This window comes from Rhinopithecus bieti, unplaced genomic scaffold (genome assembly GCF_001698545.2).
Source record: "Rhinopithecus bieti isolate Rb0 unplaced genomic scaffold, ASM169854v2 scaffold_12928, whole genome shotgun sequence".
NCBI classification, from domain to species: Eukaryota; Metazoa; Chordata; class Mammalia; order Primates; family Cercopithecidae; genus Rhinopithecus; species Rhinopithecus bieti.
Genome location: NW_016807614.1, coordinates 2,812,549 through 2,837,886, shown reverse-complemented (window position 1 = coordinate 2,837,886; position 25,338 = coordinate 2,812,549). Strand labels below are relative to the sequence as shown.

The following is a 25,338-nucleotide window of genomic DNA, read 5'->3' as shown; positions in this document are numbered from 1 at the left end:
AGAATAGCCCCATACTTTAAGATTTTGAGTTAGTAAGCTACTTTTTTGCTTTTTTGATTTAGGATAGTTCTGAACTGAACTAGTGAGGTGTACTCACAATGAGGTTTCCTCTAAAAGTTATTTTTCTACTTTGTTCTGTTAATGAAGCAGTTGCTACTACAAGTTGAATATATTTGGGCAATCTGTGGATTAATGAGTTAAGGATTTTTGATAGAAGGCTACAGGTTGTCAGTGGCCTCATTTGGCCCCTCTCTGCATCTGCGCCCCTCTTGGCGTCTCTCTCTCTCCTCTCTGTCTCTCTCTCCTCTGTCTCTCTCTCTCTCCTCTGTCTCTCTCTCTCTCCTCTGTCTCTCTCTCCTCACCTTTCTCTCTCTCCTCTCTGTCTCTCTCTCCTCTCTGCCTCTCTCTGTCTCCTCTCTGTCTCTCTCTCTCTCTCTCTGCCTCTGCCAGCTTCTTATACTGCAGTTCTCTCAACCACTGTGGAAGGATCTAAAACCAACTATAACCAAGCGTCTATGTACGGGAACTGGTCTGGGTGCCCTGGCTTTACAGGTTACCTTGTGCCATACGTTTGAAACAAGGGACCTGTCCAGGCTTCCTTCTGATTTCCAACCCACCTCTAATGCTGACCAGTCTGTTTTACACAACGTTCTAAGTTTTCCTGGTGTCATGGTAACTCCATAGTCTCCCTTAAATCCCTTTTTGAAATTTTTCAATGTAGTTCCTAGTGGGGTGGGCGTACTTTGTGCCTCACCTCTGTTTCCTCAAGACAAAACACCATGCTCACACCACACACACACCACAAAACAAAGAATGAGTAAAAAGGGCACACACACACTTTTACAGTTTACGCCAAACCAGAATCAAAACCAAAATCAGAGTATCAAGAAATCCAAGCCAGGTCAAAACTAAAACCAAAGTATCAAGCAATCCAAGTCAAATCAAAAACAAAAACCAAAGTGCTGGTACAGGCATGTCGTGGGTGATCAAACCACACTTCCACTCAAATGGAGTAGGCAGGTTCCGAAGATCAGTCCTGTCAAGCAATTCAAACCAAGTCAAAACCAAAACCAAAACCAAAGTGCTGATAAAGGCATGCTGTGGGCGATCAGGCCACGCTTCCACTCAAATGGAGTAAGCAAGTTCCCAAGACCAGTCCTGTCTAGCAGTTCAAACCAAGTCAAATCCAAAACCAAAACCAAAGTGTCAATAAAGGCATGCCATGGGTAATCAGGCCACACTTCCACTCAAACAGAGTGGACAAGTTCCGAAGACCAGGCTTACCAAGTTTTAGATGTCCAGACTCCAAGTGCTAGTTCCTTCATGGTGTTCAGCCACTGGGTTGAGCTTCCATGGGGGCCTGCCACACACTGCTCTGATGAGGCATCCCACCGGGGCAAATGCCTACCTGGGAGCACTCTCAGGATCCGGTTGCTCAGGCTGGTCAGAGTCCCCCACAGGGATGTTCCACAGGACAGGCTTAAGCTGCCTAAGGAGCTGCCTTGACCATCCGCCAATCACCTTGCTTCCCAGTCAGGGAACCAAGAAATGTAGCAGGAGGAGCCACAGATAAAACCCCTCAGACACTGAGTTAAAGAAGGAAGGGTGTATTCGGCCAGGAGCACTGGCAAGACTCCTGTCTCAAAAACTGAGCTCCCGGTGTGAGCAGTTCCTGTCCTTTTTAAGGGCTCACAACTCTAAGGGGGTCCATGTGAGAGGGTCGGGATCAATTGAGCAAGCAAGGGGTATGTGACTGGGAGCTGCATGCACCGGTAATCAGAACGGAACAGAACTGGACAGGGATTTTTACAGTGCTTTTCCATACAATGTCTGTAATCTATAGATAACATAACTGGTTAGGTCAGGGGTTGCTCTTTAACTACCAGGCCCAGGGCACGGTGCCAGGCTGTCTGCCTGTGGATTTCATTTCTACCTTTTAGTTTTTACTTCTTCTTTCTTTGGAGGCAGAAATTGGGCAAAAGACAATATGAGGGGTGTCTCCTCCCTTACTATGGATGTGGCTTCCTGTGAGCTGAGCTGCAGTGATTGTTGTCTCTCTTCTGGGTCTAGTCACCCAGCGAGTCTACCCAGCTCCGGGCTGGTAATGGGGATTGTCTGCACAGAGTCCTGTGATGTGAACTGTCTATGGGTCTCTCAGCTATGGATACCAGTGCCTCTTCCAGTAGATGTAGTGGAGGGTGCAGTGGACTCCATGAGGGTCCTTAGCTTTGGTCGTTTAATGTTCTGTTTTTGTGCTGGTTGCCCTCCTGCCAGGAAGTGGTGCTTTCCAGGGAGCATAGCTGTCATAGTATGGAGAGGTACTGGTGGTGGGCGGGGACCCTAGAACTCCCAAGATTATATGCCCTTTGTCTTCCACTCTTAGGGTGGTTAGGGAAGGGCCATCAGGTAGGGGTGGGGCTAGGCATGTCTGAGCTCAGACTCTCCTTGGGCAGGTCTTGTTGCTACTGCTGTAGGAAATGCAGGTGAGATTCCCAGGTCACTGGGGTTGTGTACCTAGGAGGATTATGACTGCCTCTGCTGAGTCATGCAGATTGTCAGGGAAGTGGGGGAAAACTGGCAGTCACAGACCTCACCCAGCTCCCATGCAAACTAAAGGTCTGGTCTCACTCCCACTGTGCCTACCCTCCCCCGCAACAGCCCTGTCTGTCTCCAGGTGGAGGGCAAGACAGGTTTGAAAATTTGCCCAAGGCTTTCTGCCTCCCAGCTGCAAGAGAAACGGGCTTTAGTTCTTCCCCCACCTGTGAAATCTGCACACCTGATTCGTGCCTTCTCCCAAGTTCTGGCCAGGAGGCGTCTTGCCCCCTCAAATTGTTACAAAGTTCAGCGAGATAATTCCTTCTCTCTGTGTAGTTTTACCCTGTGGTTCTCTGGCCACCTTCCCAATGGATCCCTGTGATGCCAGGCAGGAATGGGCTGCTTAGGGACCCACTAAACTCCCAGGGCCTTTCTGCTGCTTCCTCTACCCCTATATTTCGCTCAGCTCTCCAACTTGACTCAGCTCCAGGTAAAGTCAGAAACTTCTCCCACAAACAGACCTTCAGTTTCTCCAGTGGGGGTGTGTGTTTGGGAGAAGAGGATCTCCCTTTCTCACTTCCGTGGTTGGGGCACTCACAGTATTTGGGGTGTCTCCTGGGTCCTGCAGGAGGAGTCCACTTTCTCTCAGGATTGCTGGTTTGTTCTTGCAGTTGATGTGGAACTGAAATTCACAGTGCAAGCCTCTGCATGCTGCTATGTCCGAAGCTGCAATCTAAAACTGCCTCCCATCTACAATGATCCCCTAAATCCCCCCCTTTATTCTTATAAATAAATATTCAGTTACACAGACAGACATCTACTGAGGTTGTCATCTGTGACAAGACATTGGGAGTACAAACCAAATAAGCATCACAGTATCTTCATCACGAGTAGATTTCATCTGAGGAAACCACTTTCTTTGCACACCCATAAGAAGCAATTCCTCATCCATTGAAGTTATATCATGAATTTGCAGTAATTCAGTCACATTTTCAGGCTCCACTTCTATTTCTAGTTCTCTTGCTATTTCTACAATATATGCAGGTACTTCCTCCAAATGATTTCTTAAAGTTATCATGAAGGTTGGAGTCAACATCTTTCAAATTCCTGTTAATGTTGACATTTTGACCTCCACCCATGAATCACAAATGTTCGTAATGGCATCTGGAGTGGTGAATCCTTTCAGAAGGTTTTCAATTTACATTGCCCAGATCCATCAGAGGGTCCATTTATGACAGCTACAGCCTTACAGAATGTATTTGTTAAAGAATAGACTTGGAAAGTCAAAATTATTCCTTGGTCCATGGGCTGCAGAATGGATATTGTGTTAGCAGGCATGAAAACAAGATTCATCTCCTTGTACTTCATCGGAGCTCTTGGGTGACTGTCTGCATTGTCAGTGATCAGTAATATTTTGCAAAAAATATTTTTTTCTGAGCACTAGGTCACAATAGTGGGCTTACAATTTTCAGTAAATCATGCTGCCAACAGTATGCTGTCATCCAGCCTTTGTTGTTCCATTTACTGAGCACAGGCAGAGTAGATTTATCCTGTGCTAGTAGTATCTTAAGGGCCCTAGGATTTTCAGCATGGTTAGTGAAATTAATGAATGACTTCAACTTAAAGTCGCTAGTTGCATTAACCCCTAACAAGAGAGTCAGCTTGTTTTTGAAGCTTTGATCCCAGGCATTAACTTCACCTCTTTAGCTATGAAAGTCCTAGATGACACCTTCTTTCAATAGAAGGCTGTTTCATCTCCATTGAAAATCTGTTGTTTAGTGGAGCCACCTTCATCAGTTATCTCAGCCAGATTTTCTAGATAACTTGCTACAGCTTCTTTAGCACACTTCCTGCTTCATCTTGTACTTTTATGTTATGGAGATGGCTTCAGGTTTTGGTTTCAGGACATGTTGTTTTACTTTGATCTTCTATCAGACCACTAAAACTTTCTCCATATCAGTAATAAGGCTGTTTCTCTTTGTGTGTTCACTACAGTAGCTCTTTTCAATTCCTTGAAGAATTTTTCCTTTGCATTTACAAGTTGGCTGTTTAGCACAAGGGTCATAGCTGTCAGTTTATTTTGGCTTTTGATATGCTTTCTTCATTAAGCTTAATCCTTTCTAGCTTTTGATTTAAAGTGAGCAATGTGAAATTCTTCCTTTCACTTGAACATTTACAGGTCATTTATCGGGGTATCGTCAATATTATTGCATATCAGAGGACAGAGTGTCCCAAGGAAAGGGAGAGAGATGGGGGAATGGCCTGTACGTGGAGCAGTCAGAAGCCACAAAAACATATTGATTAAGTTCTCCATCTTGTATGCACATGCTTGATGGTGCCCCAAAACAATTACAAGAGTAATATCAAAGATCACTGATGACAAATCACTATAACAAATATAATGAAAATGTTTGAAATATTGTAAGAATTATCAAAATGTGACACAGAATTATGAAATGAGAGCATGGCTTTGGAAAAATGGCACTTGTAGACTTGCCTGACACAGGGTTGCTACAAACCTTCAATTTGTAAAAAAAACAAGTATCTGCAAAGTGCAATAAGATGAGCACAATAAAATGAGGCATCCTGTAGAAGGAAGAAAATAATAGAGATCAGAGCAGAAATAAATGAACTAGGACTAGAAAACAGTACAAAGAGTCAAAGAATCTAATAATTTGATTTTTTAAAATATCGACAAAGTTGAAAACCTCTTTAGCTAAACTAAGAAAAAAGAAAAGACCTAATAAATAAAATCAGAAATAAAAAAGGAGACATCACAACTGATAGCACAGAAATATAAAGGATCATAAGAGATTGCTACAAACATTTATACATCAACAAATTGGATAATGTAGAAGAAATGGATAAAGCTGTAGACGCATACAGCCTATAAGGACTGAATCACAAAGGTACAGAAAATCTGAAAGGATCAATAATGGGTAAGAAGATTCAATCAGTAAAGTCTCCATCAAGGGAAAGCCTAGGATCTGATGATTTCACTCCTGAATTCCGCCAGACAATTAAGAAAGAATTAACACAAGTCCTTTTTGAACTCTTCCAAAAAATTACAGTGAAGGGAATACTTCCAAACATATTTAACGAGGCCAGGATTACCTTGATACCAAATCTGGTTAGAACTTTATAAGAAAAAGAAAATTACAGCTCAATATCCCTGATGAGTACAGATACACAAATCCTCAACAAAATGCTAGTGAACTGAATTCAACAGCACATTAAAGGGATCATTCACCATGATCAAGTAGGATTTATCTCAGGGATTCAAGGATGGTTCCAAATATGCAAATCCATAAATGTGATATACCACGTTGACAGAATGAAGGACAGAAACCATATTATAATCACAATAGCAGCAGGAAAGGCATTCAACAAAATTCAACATTCTTTTATGATAAAACTCTCAGCAAATTAGGTACAAAAGGAATGTACATCAGCACAATAAAGACCATATATGACAAACCCATAGCTAACAACATATTTAACTGAAAAGTTGAAAGCTTTTCCTCTAACAGCAGCAACCAGAGAAGAATGCTGACTCTTGCCACTTCTAGTCAGCATAGTACTGGAAGTCCTAGCCAAATCAGTTAAGCAAAAGAAAGAAATAAAAAGCATCCAAATTGGAAAGAAAGAAGTTAAATAGTATCTGTTTGCAGATGACATGATCTTACATGTAGAAAATTCCAAACTTTCTACCAAAAAACTGTTAGAACTAAAAAATGAATTCAGTAAAGTCACACTGAACATAAAAAAATCAGTAGCATTTCTATACACTAACAATGAATTATCTGAAAAAAAAAAAAAAAACAGTCAAGGAAATATTTAGGAATCAATTTAGCCAAGGAAGTATAAGATCCGTGTACTGAAAAGTATAAAACATTGATGAAAGAAACTGAAGACACAAATAAGTGGAGTGATATCACATTCATGGATATTCCTTGTTCATGGATTAGAAGAATTGATAATGATAAAATGATAAAATGCCCATTCTACCCAAAGCAATGTGTTCTATGCAATGTATTCTAATCAATGTGTTCTAAGCAATGTGTTCAATGGAGTTACTATCCAAATTCCAGTTACCTTTTTACATAAATGGAAAAAACAACCCTAAATTTTATATAGAACTATAAGACTGAATAGTCAAGCAATCCTTAACAAAAAGAACAAAGCTGGAGGCATCACACTACCAAATTTGAAAATCTACTACAAAGCTATAGTAATCAAAACAGCATGGTATTGACCCCAAAACAGACACATAGACCAATGGAACAGAATAGAGAGACAAGAAATAAATCCATGAATTTTTGGTTATTTGATTTTAGACAGAGGCTAAGAACACATAATAGCAAAAACACAGTTTCTTCAATAAATGGTGTTGGAAAAGCTGAAATGAAATTAGACCTTTAAGGTAGTCTGTTTTCTGCTGCTATAACAGAATACCATGGACTGGGTAGTTTATAAAGAGAAGATATTTATTTGTTTTGTGGTATGGTGGCTGGAAGATTCAAGAGCGTGGCACTGGCATCTGGAGAGGGTCATCCCATGTTGGAAGGCAGAAAGCAGAAGTGAGCACTCAAGACAGAGAGAGGAAATTGGGCCAAAGTCATCTTATCAGGAGCCCTCTCCTATGATAATTAGTCCACTCCCTTAGTAAGGGCATTAATCTATTCATGAAGTTAGAGCCCTCATAACCTAATAACCTCTTAAAGGCTCCACCTCCCAATACTGTGAAATTGGTAATTACATTTCAGCATGAGTTTCAGAAGGAACATTCAAACTATAGCAACCCTAATTCACACAACATAAAAAAGTCAACACAAAATGGGTTAAAGCTTTAAACATAAGGCCTGAAACTAGAACTATCAGAAGAAACATAGGGGAAAAGCTCCATGATATTGGTTTGGGCAATGATTTTTCATATATGAACCCAAAAGTACAGGCAATGAAAGTGAAAATAGATAAATAATATTACATCAAAGTGAAAAGCTTCTACACAGCAAAGAAAATAAGGAACAGAGTGAAGAGACAAACTTTGGAATTGACAAGTATACTTGTAAACCATGCATCTGATAAGAGGTTAATATCCAAAATAATAAGGAACTCAAACAACACAAGAATACAAAAAAAATTTTTAAATGGGCAAAGGAGCTAAGGACCTGATGGATAGATTTCTCAAAAGAAGACATACAAATGGGGAACAGATACATGAAAAAATGCTCTTTTTTCTTGTAAATTTGATTGAGTTCTTTATACGTTCTGGATATTAGCCCTTTGTCAGATGAGTAGATTGCAAAAATTTTCTCCTATTCTGTAGGTTGCCTGTTCACTCTGATGGTAGTTTCTTTTGCTGTGCAGAAACTCTTTAGTTTAATTAGATCCCATTTCCCCATCAAAAAGTGGGCAAAGGATATGAACTTTCCAAAGAAGACAATTCATACAGCCAACAGAAACATGAAAAAAATGCTCATCATCACTCGCCATCAGGAAATGCAAATCAAAACCACAATGAGATACCTCCTCAACACCAGTTAAGAATGCAAGTCATTAAAAAATCAGGAAAACAACAGGTGCTGGAGAGGATGTGGAGAAATAGGAACACTTTTACACTGTTGGTGGGACTGTAAACTAGTTCAACCATTGTGGAAAACAGTGTGGCGATTCCTCAAGGATCCTAGAACTAAATACACATTTGACCCAGCCATCCCCATTTACTGGGGGATAACCCAAAGGATTATAAGTCATGCTGCTATAAAGACACATGCACCACGTAATGTTATTGGGCACTATTCAACCATACAAAGCCTTGGAATCAACCCCAAATGTCACATCAGTGACAGACTGGATTAAGAAAAGGTGGCACATATACACCATGGATACTGTGCAGCCATAAAAAAGGATGAGTTCGTTCCTTTGTAGGGACAATGGATGCCCGGAAACCATCATTCTCAGCAAACTATCACAAGAACAGTAAACCAAATACCGCATGCTTCTCACTCATAGGTGGGAATTGAACAATGAGATGAGAATCACTTGGACAGCAGGAAGGGGAACATCACACACCGGGTCTAATTGTGGGAGGGGGAGGGGGGAAGGGATAGCTTAGAATACACCTAATGTAAATGACGAGTTAATGGGGTGCGCACACCAACATGGCACATGTGTACATATGTAACAAACCTGCACTTCGTGCACATGTACCCTAAAACTTAAAGTATAATAATTTTAAAAAAAAAGGTGGAAAAAAATGGTCAACATTACTAATCATCAGGGAAATTAAAATTAAAATGACAATGCGCTATCACCTCACACCTGTTAGAATGGCTGTTACTAGAAAGACTAAGGGTAAGTATTGGCAAGGATATGGATAAAGGGGAACTCTTACACACTGTTGGTGGGAATGTAAAATAATATAGCCATTAAGGCAAACAGTATGGAGATTGCTCAAAAAATTAAAAATAGAACTACCATATGATCAAAAAATTCCACTCCTGGATGTGTATATATATATGTAAATTAGTGATATATATGCACAGTGGAATGCTATTCAGCCTTTTAAAAGAAGGAAATTCTGTCATTTGCTACAATATAGATGATCCTGGAGGACATTATATTAGTGAAATAAGCTAGTCACAGAAAGACAGACACCACTTGATTGCACTTATATGTGGAATTTTAAAAAGTCAAACTCATAGAAACAGAGTAAAACAGTGATTATCAGAGGCTGGTGGGTGCAGGAAATAGGGGATTCTTGGTCCAAAGATGCAAGATTTCAGTTAGACACAAGGAATAAGTTCAAGACATCTATTGTTCATCGTGGTGACTATAGTTAATAACCATGAATTATATGCTTGAAAATTACTGAAAGAGTTGACTTTGTATTCACACTCCAAAAAATGATAAGTATGTGAGATAATTCATAAGTTAAATACTTTGATTTAGCCATTCCACAATGTATGCTTATGTCAAACATGTTACACACCATAAATATATATAATTTTTATTGATAATAAATCTTAAAAGATTTGCTGTTTATACTAATTTTTGTAATTTTGAGTTACAGTGCTTTTTAACTTCCCATATTATTGTTGCTTTTGTTTAAAACCTTATGTCTTTTCTCACAGCTGATGGGAAGGTAACTCAACTTCAATTGATGGATACCATAAAGACTCTTAAAGGTGAGTAATAAGACATAAAATTAAAATCTGTAGCCTTCACAGTAGTATTTTAATAAAGCTATTAAATGTTTGTCCTTGATTATAAGAATACGTGTTCATAATACACAAAGCTTGTAGAAAACAAAGGAAGCATAAAGAAGGCAAAAAATCACCCCTAGTTTACAACCAAAGACAAAGATTACCAACGTCTATATTTTGGTACATTTCTTTTAATTTTTTTTTATATTTTGCATTGAAATTCTTGGTTTTGATTTTTAGTGTTTGTATTATTTAATGAGTAAAAAAATGGTAATCATATTTTATTGATTGATAATTTGTGTCCACTGATACTGAGTTGTTTCATCGACAAAGAATCACTGTACTACTGTAACACTGAACAATTTCTGTGATCTCTTTATGTATTTTTTCTAAGTAATGTAATTTACTCTGGCTTTCTTAAAGTGGTCATGTTTTTGACCTGCACGGAAGTGTTGCTGTTATAAATTGGCACTATTTAAGTTATTTTAGTAACTAAATACATAAGTAGAAATCTAGAAGGGTTGGATGAAGTAGAAGGGAAAAAATACTATTTCTGGTATAGATAGTGAGTAGTGGCCAAAATAATTGAATTATTATCTACTGGTGAAATTTAGTGGTAGACAATTACCAACTTCACATTAAAAAAATTTGGCTTAGGCTGGTCATCAGAGGTATAATTCTGATCCTTGAACAAGGATTAATGATATCAGGTTCTGTTGCTAATTTTGCTATTTATTTTATATGTATTTTAAAACAAACTTAATCATGCAAGTTTGCTTGAAAGCACAACATGCACAGAGTACTTTTATCTCAGATATTAACCGATTTTTTTCCTCTAATTTGTGTCATCTTTCTTAAGGAGACAAGGTTAATGCTAAAAAGCCTAACAATATTCAGGAGAAGTTGGGAGTGGAACTCACAAATAAGGAATCTTGGAATCTACAAGAACCCTTACCAGTTGATGGTAAACATTTCTGGCATTGCTGATATTTTTAAAGGAGCATATCTTATCTATGAGATTTAGTTAAACAATACCTATTTTGCCATGTTGCAGTTTTGAAATGTATTCAGAAAGGTTAACTCTTAAATACATTAGAATATTGTCTTCTCTTACAATTCTTTGGTGTCATTGATAGGCTTAAGCAATATCTGAGAGTGACTCTGCTATGAGTGACTTAGGAAAAGAAAAACAGATAAAGGAAAATAAAATGGTAAATGAGTAGACATAGAAGGAAAGAGAAGGCCTGAAAGTAAGATACTAAGAAATGCAGAAGAAGGCCAGGAGGAGGTTAGGCAATTGGAGTTTCAAAAGTTCTTGGACCAGAAATGGGGCAGGCTGAAGATCACTCATAGGTGTGATCTGATTCTTTTTTTTTTTTTCTTCTTCAACTTTTATTTTAAATCGCGGGGTATGTGATGTGCAGGATGTGCAGGTTTGTTGCATAAGTAAACATGTGCCAGGGCGAGTTGCTGCACAGCTCAACCCATCACCTAGGTATTAAGGTCAGCATCCATTAGCTACTCTTCCTGATGCTCTTCCCCTTACCCCCAGTGGCAGGTCCCAGTGTGTGTTGTTCCCCCAATGTTTCCATCTGTCTCATCGTTCAGCTACCACTTTTAAGTGAGAACATGCAGTGTTTGATTTTCTGTTCCTGCATTAGTTTGCTAAGGATAATGGCTTCCAGCTCCATCCATGTCCCTGCAAAGGACATGATCTCATTCCTTTTTGTGGCTGCATAATATTCCATGGTGTATATGTACCACATCTTCTTTATCCACTCTATCATTGATGGGCATTTGGGTTGATTCCATGTCTTTGCTATTGTGCATAGTGCTGCAGTGGACATACTCATGCATGTATCTTTGTAATAGAATTATTTCTGTTCCTTTGGGTACATACCCGGTAACTGGATTGCTGGGTCAAATGGTATTTCTGGTTCTAGATCTTTGAGGAATCACCACACCATCTTTCACAATGGTTGAACTAATTTACATTCTCACCAACAGTAGGAAAGCATTCCTGTTTCTCTCAGGGAAATGCAATTTAAAACATAAATAGATCTCACTATTCATCCACTAAAATAGCTAAAAATAAAAAGATCAACAGTACCCAGTGTTGGTAGTGATGTGGAGCAATTGAAACTCTTATAATTGCTAGAGGGTCTTCTAACCACTGTGGAGATCAGCATGGTAGTTTCTTAAGAAACTGAACATAAGGCTAGGCGCAGTGGCTCACACCTATAATCCCAGCACTTTGGGAGGCCAAGGCGGGCGGATCACGAGGTCAGGAGATCGAGATCACCCTGGTTAACATGGTGAAACCCTGTCTCTACTAAAAATACAAAACAATTAGCTGGGCGTTGTGGCAGGCGCCTGTAGTCCCAGCTGCTGGGGAGGCTGAGGCAGGAGAATGGCCTGAACCGAGAAAGCAGAGTTTGCAGTGAACGAAGATCGCACCACTGCACTCCACCCTGGGCGATAGAGGGAGAGCCTGCCTCAAAAAAACGAAACAAAACAAAACAAAAAAAGAAACTGAACATAAACTTACTGTAAAACTCAGCATTCTCACTCTTATATATTTTTCCAAGAGAAAGAAATGTAAATGTTCTCAAAAATATTTGTGCATGAATGCTCGTAGCTTTATTCATAAGAGTTAAAAATTGGAAATAATCCTAATGTCCTTTTACCCACAAAGGGAGCAACAAAGTATAGTATTCATACAATGGAATATTACTCTGCAATATAAATGAATGATTTACAGATAACAGGTCACATTCTGGATGAATTTCAAAACATTATGCTGAGTAACAGAAGACAGACAGAAAATAATACTAACTACATGATACTTTTTATGAAATTCAAGAACAAGCAAACATAATACCAGAAAATACATCAGAGATTGTTTAGATTTATGTTTTAGAGGGACCAACAGCATAGAAAGGGAACTTTTGGGAGATGATGGAAATGTTTTATATCATAATTTTAGTGTTGTTTACATGGGTGTATGTATTTGTCAAAACTTATCACACTGAACACTTAAAATTGTGGTTTATTGTATGTAAATTATGACTCAACAAAGTTGATTTAAAAAGAGAAATGGAAGTATCAGATATACAATTTTTAAATAGTTACTCTCAGGAGTGGGAAGGAACAAGGTGAATAAAACTGGAAAAGAGGATGCACTTAAAAAATGTATCTTTTTTTTTTTTTTTTTGAGATGGAGTCTCCCTCTTATCGCCAAGGCTGGAATGCAGTGGCATAATCTTGGCTCATTGCAACCTCCACCTCCTGGGTTCAAGCAATTCCCCTGCCTCAGCCTCCTGAGTAGCTGGGATTACAGGCGCCTGCCACCACACCTGGCTAATTTTGTATTTTAGTAGAGGCAGGGTTTCACCATGTTGGCCAAGCTGGTCTCGAACTTCTGACCTCAAATGACCCACCCACCTTGGCTTCCCAAAGTAAACTACAAAAGAAAAAAAAAATTCACATATTATATCTATGCAACTATTAAAAAATGAAGAAAGTTTTGTATTTTTAGAGGGGGGTAGGGTCTCACCATGTTGGCCAGGCTGTCCACAAACTCCTGACCTCAAGTGATCTGCTTGCCTTGGCCTCCCAAAGTGTTGGGGTTACAGACGTGCACCACCGTGCCCAGCCTCCTATTTTGAATAAATATTTAACTTTGGATTTCTGTAAATATTTTACATAATTATTTAGCAATTTTAAAAAAGCAGTTTCTAAAAATTGAAAGCAAAATCAGATGAACCTGACTTTGTATTGATTTGATAGCTTAAAACATAGAAAGGAATTACTTCAAACAATTTTATAAAAAATACAAATTTGTGCACCCCTGAATGGAATATCAAAGGACAAAAATATCTGCAAAGAATGATAACAATAACCCTGAAAATATTTTCAACAATTAGCTTATTATTGTTAGTTTTTGTGGCATTATTCTGAGACTCTTGTGTATATTCTGTGGGATAAAGCAAATGAGTCATTATGTTGGTATTGTTGAGAATGGTGACTTTTGGCTTAGGAGAAAGGAAATATTAATTTAGATAAATGAGATTTATTTTAAAACACCCTGGATTGTGAATATATAACTATGATTTCATGATGTAATTTATTTTAAAAATGCATATTTCCTAATTATGTCCATGGAAAAGTCCTGGAACCAATTACTAACTAGCCTTTTATTGAAGAGCACACCTGTCATTCCAATAACCAACTCTCTGACACTGAATGTCCTACAATTCAATTGAGTTCTGACACTGACTACCTAGAGTTAGTATGGGCCCCACAGTTTAAAATGCTTAATACCATGAGACTACTTTTACTTTAGATTCCAGCCATAAGTCACTGGGCCATCCACACTGCTGACCAACCAGTTGTAAAAATTCAGAGATTCCTACATCCACCCCTGCTTGGGTTCACAAATTTACTAGAACAAGTCACAGAACTCAGGAAAACACTATACTTAAGATTACTAGTTTATTATAAAGGATACACATGAACAGCTAGATGAAGAGATATATATAGGGTGGCAAGGTGGGTGGGGACAGAGCTTCTGTGCCTTCTTTAAGGATGCCATCCTCCTAGCACATTAATATTATTTACCAACCTAGCAGTTCTCCAAGCCTGTTTCAGTTTTTATCTCGGGTTTCATTATATAGGCATGACTCATTAAATCATTGGTCATATGATTGAACTCAATCTCTAGTCCCTTTCTCTTCTCCAGAGGTCAGGGGATGGGAGTGGTGCTGAAAGTTTAAACTCTCTAATCACATGATTGGTTTTCTTGTAACCAATCTCCTCTGCCCCAAGCTATACAGGGATCCATGCCATGAGTTACTTCGTGAGCATAACTCAAGTATGGTCTAAAGGGGCTCCTTATAAATAACAAAGACACTCTCATCACTCTGTGACAGGAACTGAGGACCAAGACAAAATATATTTTTATTACAACACAGCCCCTAAAACCCAGATTGTAGTCTCCAAATTCTGTATCTCCCTTCTTTAAAAGGAAGCATGGTGTTATCAGCAGAACATATCCAAGACATGGCATCAAAGTATGTTAGCAACAGTGAATCAGTACAGGTCTGCAGCAACCTCAAGTCTTGCCTCCTCAGAAGAAAGAATTTGACTAAGGGGCATAAGGCAAAAAGAGAGACTGAGGCAAGTTTTAGAGTAGGAGTGAAAGTTTATTAAAAAGCTTCACAGCAGGAACAAAAGAAAGGAACGTACACTTGGAAGAGGGCAAAGTGGGCAACTTGAAAGACAAGTGCGCACTTTGACCTTTTGACGTGCGTTTTTATATGTTGACATACTTCCAGAGTCTTACATCCCTTCTACCCTGATTTTTCCCTTGGGGTGGGCTGTGCACATGCACAGTGGCCTACTAGCACTTGCAAGAAGAACATGCACAGTGTGTTTACTGAAGTTGTATGCCTTGTTCACTTGAGGTGTTCTTCCCTTACCAGCTGAATGTCCCTAGAAGGTCATATACCAGTTAAACTCTGTCATTTTGCTTCTTAATGTACATGCTTGAGCCCACTCACCCAACTCTTGAGATCGTATTGGGAAGCTTCTGATCACCAGTTTTAGGTGTTTCTGTTTATTGAGAGACTACCTTTTCCTGGTGCTGGCTGTGACAGATTATACTTTCAGAGAGAGAGTTAACAACCACCTGACCAGCACCTGATGGGCACCTGACATTCCTGGTGTATAGGGGTGGGCGGAGCCAGAGTGTCTCCTGCTCTGTTCATGTCTGACTAGCTACCTCCTGTAAGAATGGCTTTTTGGAGAAATGGCTGATCTCAGGTATGCCAAAGAAAATGTACAAGAAGAGCCTGGAATATTTTATAGTGTCAGAAAGCAATGAACCTATCCAGTACTACTAGGTTTATATCAAAAGGACTCAAACTCTGACTTGAATGGGTTCCCTCTGGCCAAAGATAGCACAGTTTGATCATCAGTAAGAATAATTGCGGTAATTTGAAACAAATCTTTAAATCCATGAGTTTTTTAACGATACTCAAGTGAAACAACAAAACATACAACTAACAAAATCATCACAAATCATCACTGGAAGATTCTAGGAAACAAATTATTCTGAGACTGGTAAATAGAGGGAAATAAGCACTTTCTATACAAACTTTAATTTATAGTAACCAAATAACCGAAGAGGAAGTTTATCTTATGTCTTATAGCTTAGCAAGAAAAGGAATGATTGACATTGAATGTGAGGATTTTGCAAACCCTAATAATTTAATGGGTCTAGCCTATAATTATCAGTGATCACTACTGTCACTCAAAAATAAAGAAAACTAGACATTGTTTTCTGATGAAAATACAAAATACCAGCTATGAGGTATTTTTTTTCCAGACAATCGACTCTGTATCTGGTCAAGCTTCTATATCTTACTACTGATTCACAGAAAAAAATAGAGAACAGAGGAATATGTTAAATCACACCATGGGGGTGTAATAATCAAAATCCAGGTTACGGGAAACTCTAAGGGGCTAACAATGTAGTGTTTTCAACAACAAAAAAAGTGCAGAGAAAAATGAGATAGAGTCAGGACCTATGAATTAAAAGGGACCTGAGTGGCATCTGGAGTAGCCACAGGGTTCTGGAAGCTCCAGGTGGTCTTTCGGCTGCTAAGCCTTGGTCCAGCTTCCATCATCCCTTCATAATGGACAGTATCCACTAGCTCCTCCTATGGACTATCTTGTGTCATCGGAAATGAAAATAGTCAACACCTTGCATGACCAAATGAACAAAGATGACCAGAGTACTCTTAACTCTATTAGAACTGTTTTTCCTTTTGTATCTGTAATATGGGATGGCATTGTTGTCATGAACTTCTAGAAACTTCACCTGCAAGCTATGCTCCCTGTGTTATCACCATTCCCATTTACAGTATATTTGAGTAAATGATTATGTTTAAAAGTTACACAGGGCTTTTGGTTGTCCTAAACTTAAACATTTCACTCATTCCATTTGTAACTGTGATCATAATTTTGTGATTTCTGGCCTGATCGAAGGAAATTTGAGAGCTCTTCATTTAAATATTTTAAGCACTTTTGAAGGTTTTAAAATGACTTTAAAAAAAAAAACAAGGCATTTATAGTTATTTGGGGTTGTCTGGGATCATATGAAAGAAAATTAGAACCACACTGTACTTACATTTACCTTGATAGTTTATTTGTGGGTGGCAGTTTTCTCTAGTTTTAGGGAGTGTGACAGCTCTTGGAATATTTTACAAATTAGAGCTGAAATCTGTATCATCCGTTACGGCTGGTTTATGTGGCTAGACTAGGAGGAGAGAAGCAATTAAATGATTAGTTGCTAATTATTTTACTCCCATAAAAATGCCTAATGTTAAGAAAACTTTCAATAAACACAGTTGATCAAGATGGTAGATGATTTACAGTGCTTCGTGAAAGGAGGAAAAAATAATTCTGCCTTTACCTGATATAATCTGTACAGTAATCATTTAAGCCATAATTTATTTTAAAGATGAGTGCCTCTTGCGAAACTTCTTTTCTGTTCTAACACTTCTATGTTAAAGTGAAATTATCTTAAAGCTGTATTAGGGCCTATTAGATTACTGACATTTGGATACCTATTTGTTTATTTACTCCATTGAGTCTTTTGTTATGGTTCTGGTTTATAAAATTTAAATGTTGGGATCCATACCCCAAACCTCAGCATCATACAATATTCCCATGTAACAAATCTGCACATGTACCCCTGTATCTGAAATAAAAGTTGAAATAAAATTTAAAATAAAGAAAAAGAAAATGCAGCATAAAATTTTAATGAATTCTTGATTTACTTCAAGGAAAAGGAGGAAAATGAGAAAATTCAAGAATCTTTTCTCACCCCTTATCTCATTCCTGTAGGTAATGAGCTGGATCAAGGTTGGAAGGAACATTAATATATGTGAAAATTGACATCCATAAAAAAGCAAAAGGTTGCATTGTTTTGCTCAGTTTAGAAAAGTGAATACCAATAGCATTAAAAAGTGTTTGCATGATCTATGTGATTATGGAATTTTTTCCCTAGTAAGTGATTGCAGATGACTTATGAGGGCTAGAAGATATTTTGCTATCAACATAAGGATTTTTTCCCCTCAGCTCAGGCTTACTGTATAGATCTGAAAAATTATTTGTATGAATTGAACAAATTTCTCTATATCAATGTAAAAGCTAAAAAAAAATTTTTTTTAAAGAGACCTAAAAGATGCAATAGCATTTGCAATTACAGATAACAGACTTTATTAGAATCATTATTTGAACAAACTCATATAAAATTGAGACAATCAGAGAAATATGAACACAAACTGGATACTTGATAATTTAAGGAATACTTAACAATTTTAGCATGATAATGATTTAATAGTCATATTTTTTACAGTTCTCTTATATTTTATTCATACATATTGAAATATTTACAGATGATTTGATATGATGTCTGTGATTTGCTCCTAAATAATTAGGATAGGATGGCAGAAGTAGGTGGGAGTAGAGAAAGATTAAGAATGGATATGAGTTACTAATCATCATATTACTAAATGAAAAGTATTCTAAATGTCTTACTTTCATTTGGAAAGACTGTCATGCAGAATTCCAAAGAAATATTAACTTTGTAAATTTATTTACGAAATGTTGGAGTCTTTCACAGTGTTTGTAAATCATTATATTTTGCCTTTTATTGCAACAGAAAAAAATAAATCAGATGAAGCAAATAGATGTAACAGAGGCTCTTAAAAATAAGATGAGGCCGGGCACAGCGGCTCACGCCTATAATCCAAACACTTTGGGAGGCCAAGGCAGGTGGATCACTTCAGGTCAGGAGTTTGAAACCAGCCTGGCCAACATGGTGAAACCCCGTCTCTACTAACAATACAAAAATTAGCCAGGCTTGGTGGCAGGCACCTGTAATCCCATCTACTTGGGAGGCTGAGGTAAGAGACTTGCTTCAACCTGAGAGGCGGAGGTTGCAATGAGCCGAGATTGCACTTACTGCACTCCAGCCTGGGTGACAGAGCAAGACTGTGTCTCAGAAAAAAAAAGTAAGATGAAAAGGCAGTAACTGTGATCCTTTTGCTTTGATTCTTATACCATTTCCTAGTCATCAGAGTGTCAGTCTTGCCACCATATATTAATTGGTTTGTTATTATTTTAGATATTTATCCGTTAATATCACATGATAAACTGTTTCATATTTTGGAAAGAAGCTCCAATCTTGATAGGCGAGGAAAAAAACAACCTCTGTGTCTATGCAACTAAAATGTGAAATAGAGACTTCAGGATTTTATCAGCAATGGAGACTACCTTTTTAGGTAGTCTGGACAACATTTATTTGTCTAATGTTTTAATATTAGAGTCCTCGCCTTCAGTGCTATAATTCATTCAGTTAATTAACATTGACTGTGCTCTTATAGTACTAGGTACTTCTCTAGTGTTACAGGCATAGGAAATACAGTGGTGAATCAGACAATGTTCCTGCCTTCGTGAAACTCATATTCCCACTAAGGTGAGAGAGAAATTAATAAATAAAAATGAGATGATTTTATAAAGCAATATGTGCGATGAAAGAAAAAGAAGGTAATATGATCAAGAGTGGAAGATGGCAGGGTTACTTTAGATAGGATAGTTAGGGACTGCCTGGTAGAGGAGGGTAACATTTGAACTGACGTTTGGAGTCAGCCTCCTTTTAGAAATCTTGCTGAATAGGATTTTCTTGAACATAAGCCTAATGAAATACATTTTATTTCTAATTCTGATATTAAACCTCATTGCCACTTGGATAGATTTTGGACATAGTATTGATAATATATAGACATTGTTTTGGTGTTATAGAGTCATGATACCTTTTTCATAGTTCTTTCTCTTTTCCAAGAGGGAAAGGTTGCTATTGATAACCTTGACACCATTCTGGAGAAAATGGAAATGAATTTCTCTGATAAGGAATTTGAAGAACTGTCACACAATTGGCCAGGTAATTATGAGTATTATACACACCCTCGTCCCCCTGAAAGGATAATTTGGGATTGTGGGTTTATGATTTCACATTTTAAAAATTCTGTTTTTTTAATTCTTCGAATACAACTGACACATGTTAAGGGAACTCAGTCCAAAAGTAAGCATTTCTTTTTGCTGAACTGAGCACTACCTTCGTGATATTTTATAATATTCTATGTTTCTTGAAGTAAATTCAAAGAAGCAAAACCCCATGCTAGGCTCTGGAGATGAGATTTATAAAAATGTAAAACTTAGTGTTTGTTTTTAAAGGTGCATTAGATTAAGGGAGAAGAGAAATATATAGGCAAAAAAGTATAAGTGAAAATAATTTAGGGGTTAGAAATATCAGCTTATCAAAGGTGCTCACTGAGTACTAAGTGTGACCATGGTCAATTTTAAGAATGTTGGTGCAAGTGATTGTGCTGCTTTTAAATCCTGCCCCAGCAGCCTACCTTACTTGACTTGGAATGGAACAAATGTTGATTTAGGAATCTGACTGATATAGTTTTCAATCTCATACTAACTTTGTGATTTAGGCAAGGTTCTTACTTTTCTGAGACTCAAATTCTTTATATGTTTTTTAATAAAAGGAGTCACAGTAACTTCATAGAAGTATGAGATAGATGCATTATATGAAAGCATCTGTCACAATATATGGCTTGGTAGACATGCATTAAATTTCATTTTCTTTCCTTCCTTGAGTGAAAGAGAACAAATTAGAGAGGTTAGGAGATCAAATGATATGGAGGAAAATACTTTAAAATTTTTGCTCTAACTTGGACACAGTAAGGGGAACATCACACACCGGGGCCTGTTGTGGGGTGGGGGAAGCGGGGAGGGATAGCATTAGGAGATATACCTAATGTAAATGACCAGTTAATGGGTGCAGCACACCAACATGGCACATGTATACATATGTAACAAACCCGCACGTTGTGCACGTGTACCCTAGAACATAAAGTATAATAATAATAAAGAATTCTCTTTATTATTATTATTGTTACCCAAAGTGCTTGGAGGACTAGGAGAAACTGGACTGCCCGCTACAATGCAGGTAAGAAAGAAGAATGTATCTAGAATACACAAGATCTCTCAGAGCGTCTGTTAGTGTTACCACATTCTGGATTATACCAATGGAAAACTATAACAACTCAATCCAGGCAGGACTCCTAATGGCCCAGACCCTTCAGGAATTAAGATTTAGAACACCCAACCAGGTAAAGAAGTATGACCAGCTAAGATGCTTGCAAAGAGAATATGGAATGAGCCGTGGAAGAAGATAGTTATAAATACCTGCTACAGCCACATGATCAGTTACAAAGATAAGGACCTGTAATTATCATAACGTCATGAATACTTCTTCCTTAATTTGTTATGAATACGTGTATATGCATGTATATTCCCTCTCCTATCCCCTTATCATGTAACACAGACATATTGACTTTATATCATAGAATGTAATTATTGTTAACTTTACATCATAGTATTCAAGTTATGGATATCAAGAAGAGTAAAGAGTAAACATCATTAAAGGACTTTGCATCATCTTAAAAAAAAATTTTTTTTTTTCTCTAATGCTATAAATAGACTTTAACACCACAGCACTTTAATGAAAAAAAAAAGCATGGGTATAATTTTTCAAATGCTCCTTTTTTCCATGTTCTTATGGTATGGGGACGGATGGTAAAAATACAGTTATAGTGAAAATAGTGGGAAATTGTTGATTTCTCATGCTCTGTCTCACAGTTAAGAATTTCACAGGCCGGGCGTGGTGGCTCCCGCCTGTAATCCCAGCACTTTGGAAGGCTGAGGCGGGCGTATCACGAGGTTAAGAGATCGAAAACATCCTAGCCAAAATGGTGAAACCCCGTCTCTACTAAAAACACAAAAATTAGCTGGGCGTGGTGGCACACGCCTATAGTCCCAGCTACTCAGGAGGCTGAGGCAGGAGGATCGCTTGAACCTGGGAGCCAGAGGTTGCAGTGAGACGAGATCACGCCATTGCACTCCAGCCTGGGAGACAGAGGCAGACTCCATCTCAAAAAAAAAAAAAAGAATTTCACATTGTGTTTTTGAATCTCACTGTAGCCTCTGTGATTTGTTTTGTTTTATAGCTGATGGGAAAGTGAAACGTATTAAACTAGTGCATGCAGCTATACCTGTTACAGGTAAGAAGTTGATATAAAACTGAGATACTAATGCTTTACGAAATTTTTTTTGCAACAGTGTTTTGAATATGTAACCATTTCTTTGTAACTTCTGCCACTTTATTAACTAATACAAATGTTTTCTAATGAAGTACTTTGAATTTCAGTGTTCTCAAAATAAAATTATAGTGCTGTTTCTTGACAGAAGTCCTCCATTCTCTAGAGGTATTACCAATAGCATGCTTCACTTGTTATACTTTAGAAATATGAAACCTAAGTCAGCATAATAAAAATAATAATGACTACTATGTAGTGGACACTTTCTATATACCAGGCGCTGTGCCAAGTGCTTTGCATGCATTAATTCGTTACTGTTATATCTATTATATAGTTACTATTATAATCTTCATTTTATAAATGAAGGACTAGAGGCTTGGAGGGTAAATATGAGGATAAAATGTGTGTAATTTTTCTTCAGATTCTATATATAGACCACCATCTTCATAATACAAGAGAAGATAATGATTATTTTATATATATATATAATAACTAACAGAGTTAGTAAATAATTTTAGGTTGTTGATATATAATATAATATCTGACCTGAAATTATAAGAGGATTACCAAAATATGACTATTTTAGACTATGCAATTAATTGGAAATAGCTCATATCTTTATTTTTATCTATAGCTGAATTAGAGTGATACAAGCATGCTAGGTATTTTGCTTATGTTGCAGTTACTAAATAATTCTTAAATGTTTTCTGGGCTCTTTTCTAATCTTTCGAAGGAAAGAAAATTGATCCCAGTAACTTTCAGAATATTCCTGGGAGTGGGAGTATGTTGGTTAAACTCACAGATAAGGAAATGTTCAGCTGATGAATTTCCCTTCAAGGGAGCTTTGTTTTGAGGCTTGTGTGTGAAAATTTCCAGATCTATGTCATCATACTAATGTTTCATAAAATATGTTGAGGAAAACATTAGCTCAATATAACTGTAATGAAAGATAAAACTGTTTTGCGATTGAATTTTTGGTATATTTATAGCAGCAAACCATTCACTTACGGGTTCTTCCATCAGTATTAAACAATTTTGAATGGTATACCAGAATTACCTACAAGCCTAAAGTCTAAGTATAAAAAAAGAGGGAAACAAGTCTGAGAGGTACAGAGGAAGAAAGTAGGGAAGTAGTCATAAAGACAAAAAATATTAGAGGAATGGGTATGTGTGTGTAGCAAATTCAAATTTGACATACTGCAAACTGAGATACACAATAAATGTGGTGTGTTCTTTATTTTTTCTAACCTCATTTCTCTCTTAGTCCCCCATCCTATTCTGGCTGTGGGTAGGATGTTGAAAGCTGAGAGGGTACGGCTCAGATTGACCGGTAATCCAGTTTCTTCTGGTTTAAGCAAAAAATCAGTGTCTTTTGGCTGACCCAACTCATTTTGGGAAATTATCAGTTTTCAAGTCTTTCCCTTCCCCTCAGAAAGACACCCCAGTATAAGGGAAAGCTTGAATGTCTTCCTGGTGGTAGAAGAGAGACTTTGTCTTATTGTCTGGGTTCTTGATACTCTCTTTAGCAATGTCCCATATTTCATGGGTTTCCATGGATCCTGTTGACCTCTCCTGCAGAATTCTACTGCTTGAAAAATTCACGATCTGTTTTCTCTGCAAAGTCAAGATTCTGTGATCCTTCCTTCCCTAACTTGGCTCAGCCTTAGCACTCACTGGTGATGAGGGCCTTTGAGTCTCAGTCAAGTGTTTTGTCTGTACCCAGACTGGGCTGTTTACCCCAATAGCTTGTGTTAGGAATCATCTTGCCCTTTGACTTGATATCCCATGGCAAACCCACTGGCCTTCATCTCTGAAATACCTTTCACATTCCTCACTGGAAGTACATGGAAGTATCTGAATTTCTCACATATCACACAAAAACCAAAGGAGACCAAGGGATGGCATATTTTCAGCCCTTTGTCAGCCTACATACACCATGCCACAATATCTATCCTTCATGACAATGGAATGCTAATGCCTGAGCACTTAGTGAGGTGGTAACTTCACAAAGTTCCAAATAGGAAGTGTGACCCAAGTCTTTGTTGCTTTTTTCATACCCTACCCTCATCCCACCAGCATATCTGGAGTTTTTCTTCTATCTTATCTCCTCTTGGAGAGGGGAGTTCCGGTGGAGATGGAAGGTGGGCAGTAGGCTGCAAGAACACTTAAACCTCTCTGTAAATGGAGATAAATAGATAAAAGAGAAATAGAAGAAAGGTGATAAGTAGTTAGATAGGTAGGTAGATAGATAGATGATAGCTAGATAAAAATATATTACTGTAACTATTTCTCTTCCCAGTTGCACTTTCTTAAACCATAAAGTGGACTTTTTCTTTTCTCTTCTTATCAAGTAGAGGGTAGAAAGAAGGAGGAAAAGAGTTTCCCTTATGTAATTTTTGGCCTCTCAGTCCTCTAGTTTACAGTAACACTAAGTGTCAGACCTTGAAGTTCTGCTTTGTAAAAGTAGCCTTTAAACATTAAAAACAAGTTTTTTTCTTTTGAAGTAGTGTAAATTCTATGGCTGATTTGGGAAAGGTTGCTTGAAAGAAAGGAAATGTGGGAAATAAAAGTACATTGATATAATGTAAAGTGTTATACCTGTACACATATTCAGCATGACAGGGTGTCACAATTGCTTCAAGAGTGACAAGATTTTGGCCTCGCTTCCATATTTTAATGAAGATATTTCTTTTCTTTCTTTCTTTTTTTGTTTTTTTGTGCTTTGTTTGTTTGTTTGTTTGTTTGTTTAGAGACAAGGTCTTGCTATGTTGCCCATGCTGGTCTTGAACTGTTGGGACCAAGCTATCCTCCTTGGCCTCCCAAAGTGCTGGGATTACAGGTGTGAGCCACCATGGCCAGCTGGTGAAGATATTCCTTTTTTTTTTTCTTCGTCATCCTCATCAGATATTCCTAATTTTTAAGGCAAATCAGAAAAGTGCTCCTTTATGAAACATAAACTATTTTATGAATTTTATTTCTCTTCTCTGTGAGTTGTATTTTGCCTTTTTTTTATTTAAAACTTTTCTATTTAGGCTGTCAATCAGTGATCTGTTCTCCACTATAGTTTCATCTCTAAGAATGTTATAGATCTTAGTTATTTCTTGCCTTCTGCTAGCTTTTGAATGTGTTTGCTGTTGCTTCTCTCGTTCTTTTAATTGTGATGCTAGGGTGTCAATTTTAGATCTTTCCTGCTTTCTCTTGTGGGCATTTAGTGCTATAAATTTCCCTCTACACACTGCTTTAAATGTGTCCCAGAGATTCTGGTATGTTGTATCTTTGTTCTCATTGATTTCAAAGAACATCTTTATTTCTGCCTTCATTTTGTTATGTACCCAGTAGTCATTCAGGAGCAGGTT

General features: G+C 37.7%; 1 protein-coding gene across 1 annotated transcript in view; it reads left to right on the top strand.

Annotated features, from left to right (window-relative positions):
- The window catches only part of LOC108536244 (EF-hand calcium-binding domain-containing protein 13-like), a 192,365-nt gene that overhangs the window by 55,176 nt on the left and 111,851 nt on the right, over positions 1-25,338 (top strand). Inside the window, exons 8-11 of the mRNA XM_017882831.1 lie at positions 9,672-9,725; positions 10,603-10,707; positions 19,657-19,755; positions 21,893-21,946. Of these exons, the coding sequence (XP_017738320.1) occupies positions 9,672-9,725; positions 10,603-10,707; positions 19,657-19,755; positions 21,893-21,946 (312 nt within the window). The remainder of the gene's footprint in view (positions 1-9,671; positions 9,726-10,602; positions 10,708-19,656; positions 19,756-21,892; positions 21,947-25,338) is intronic.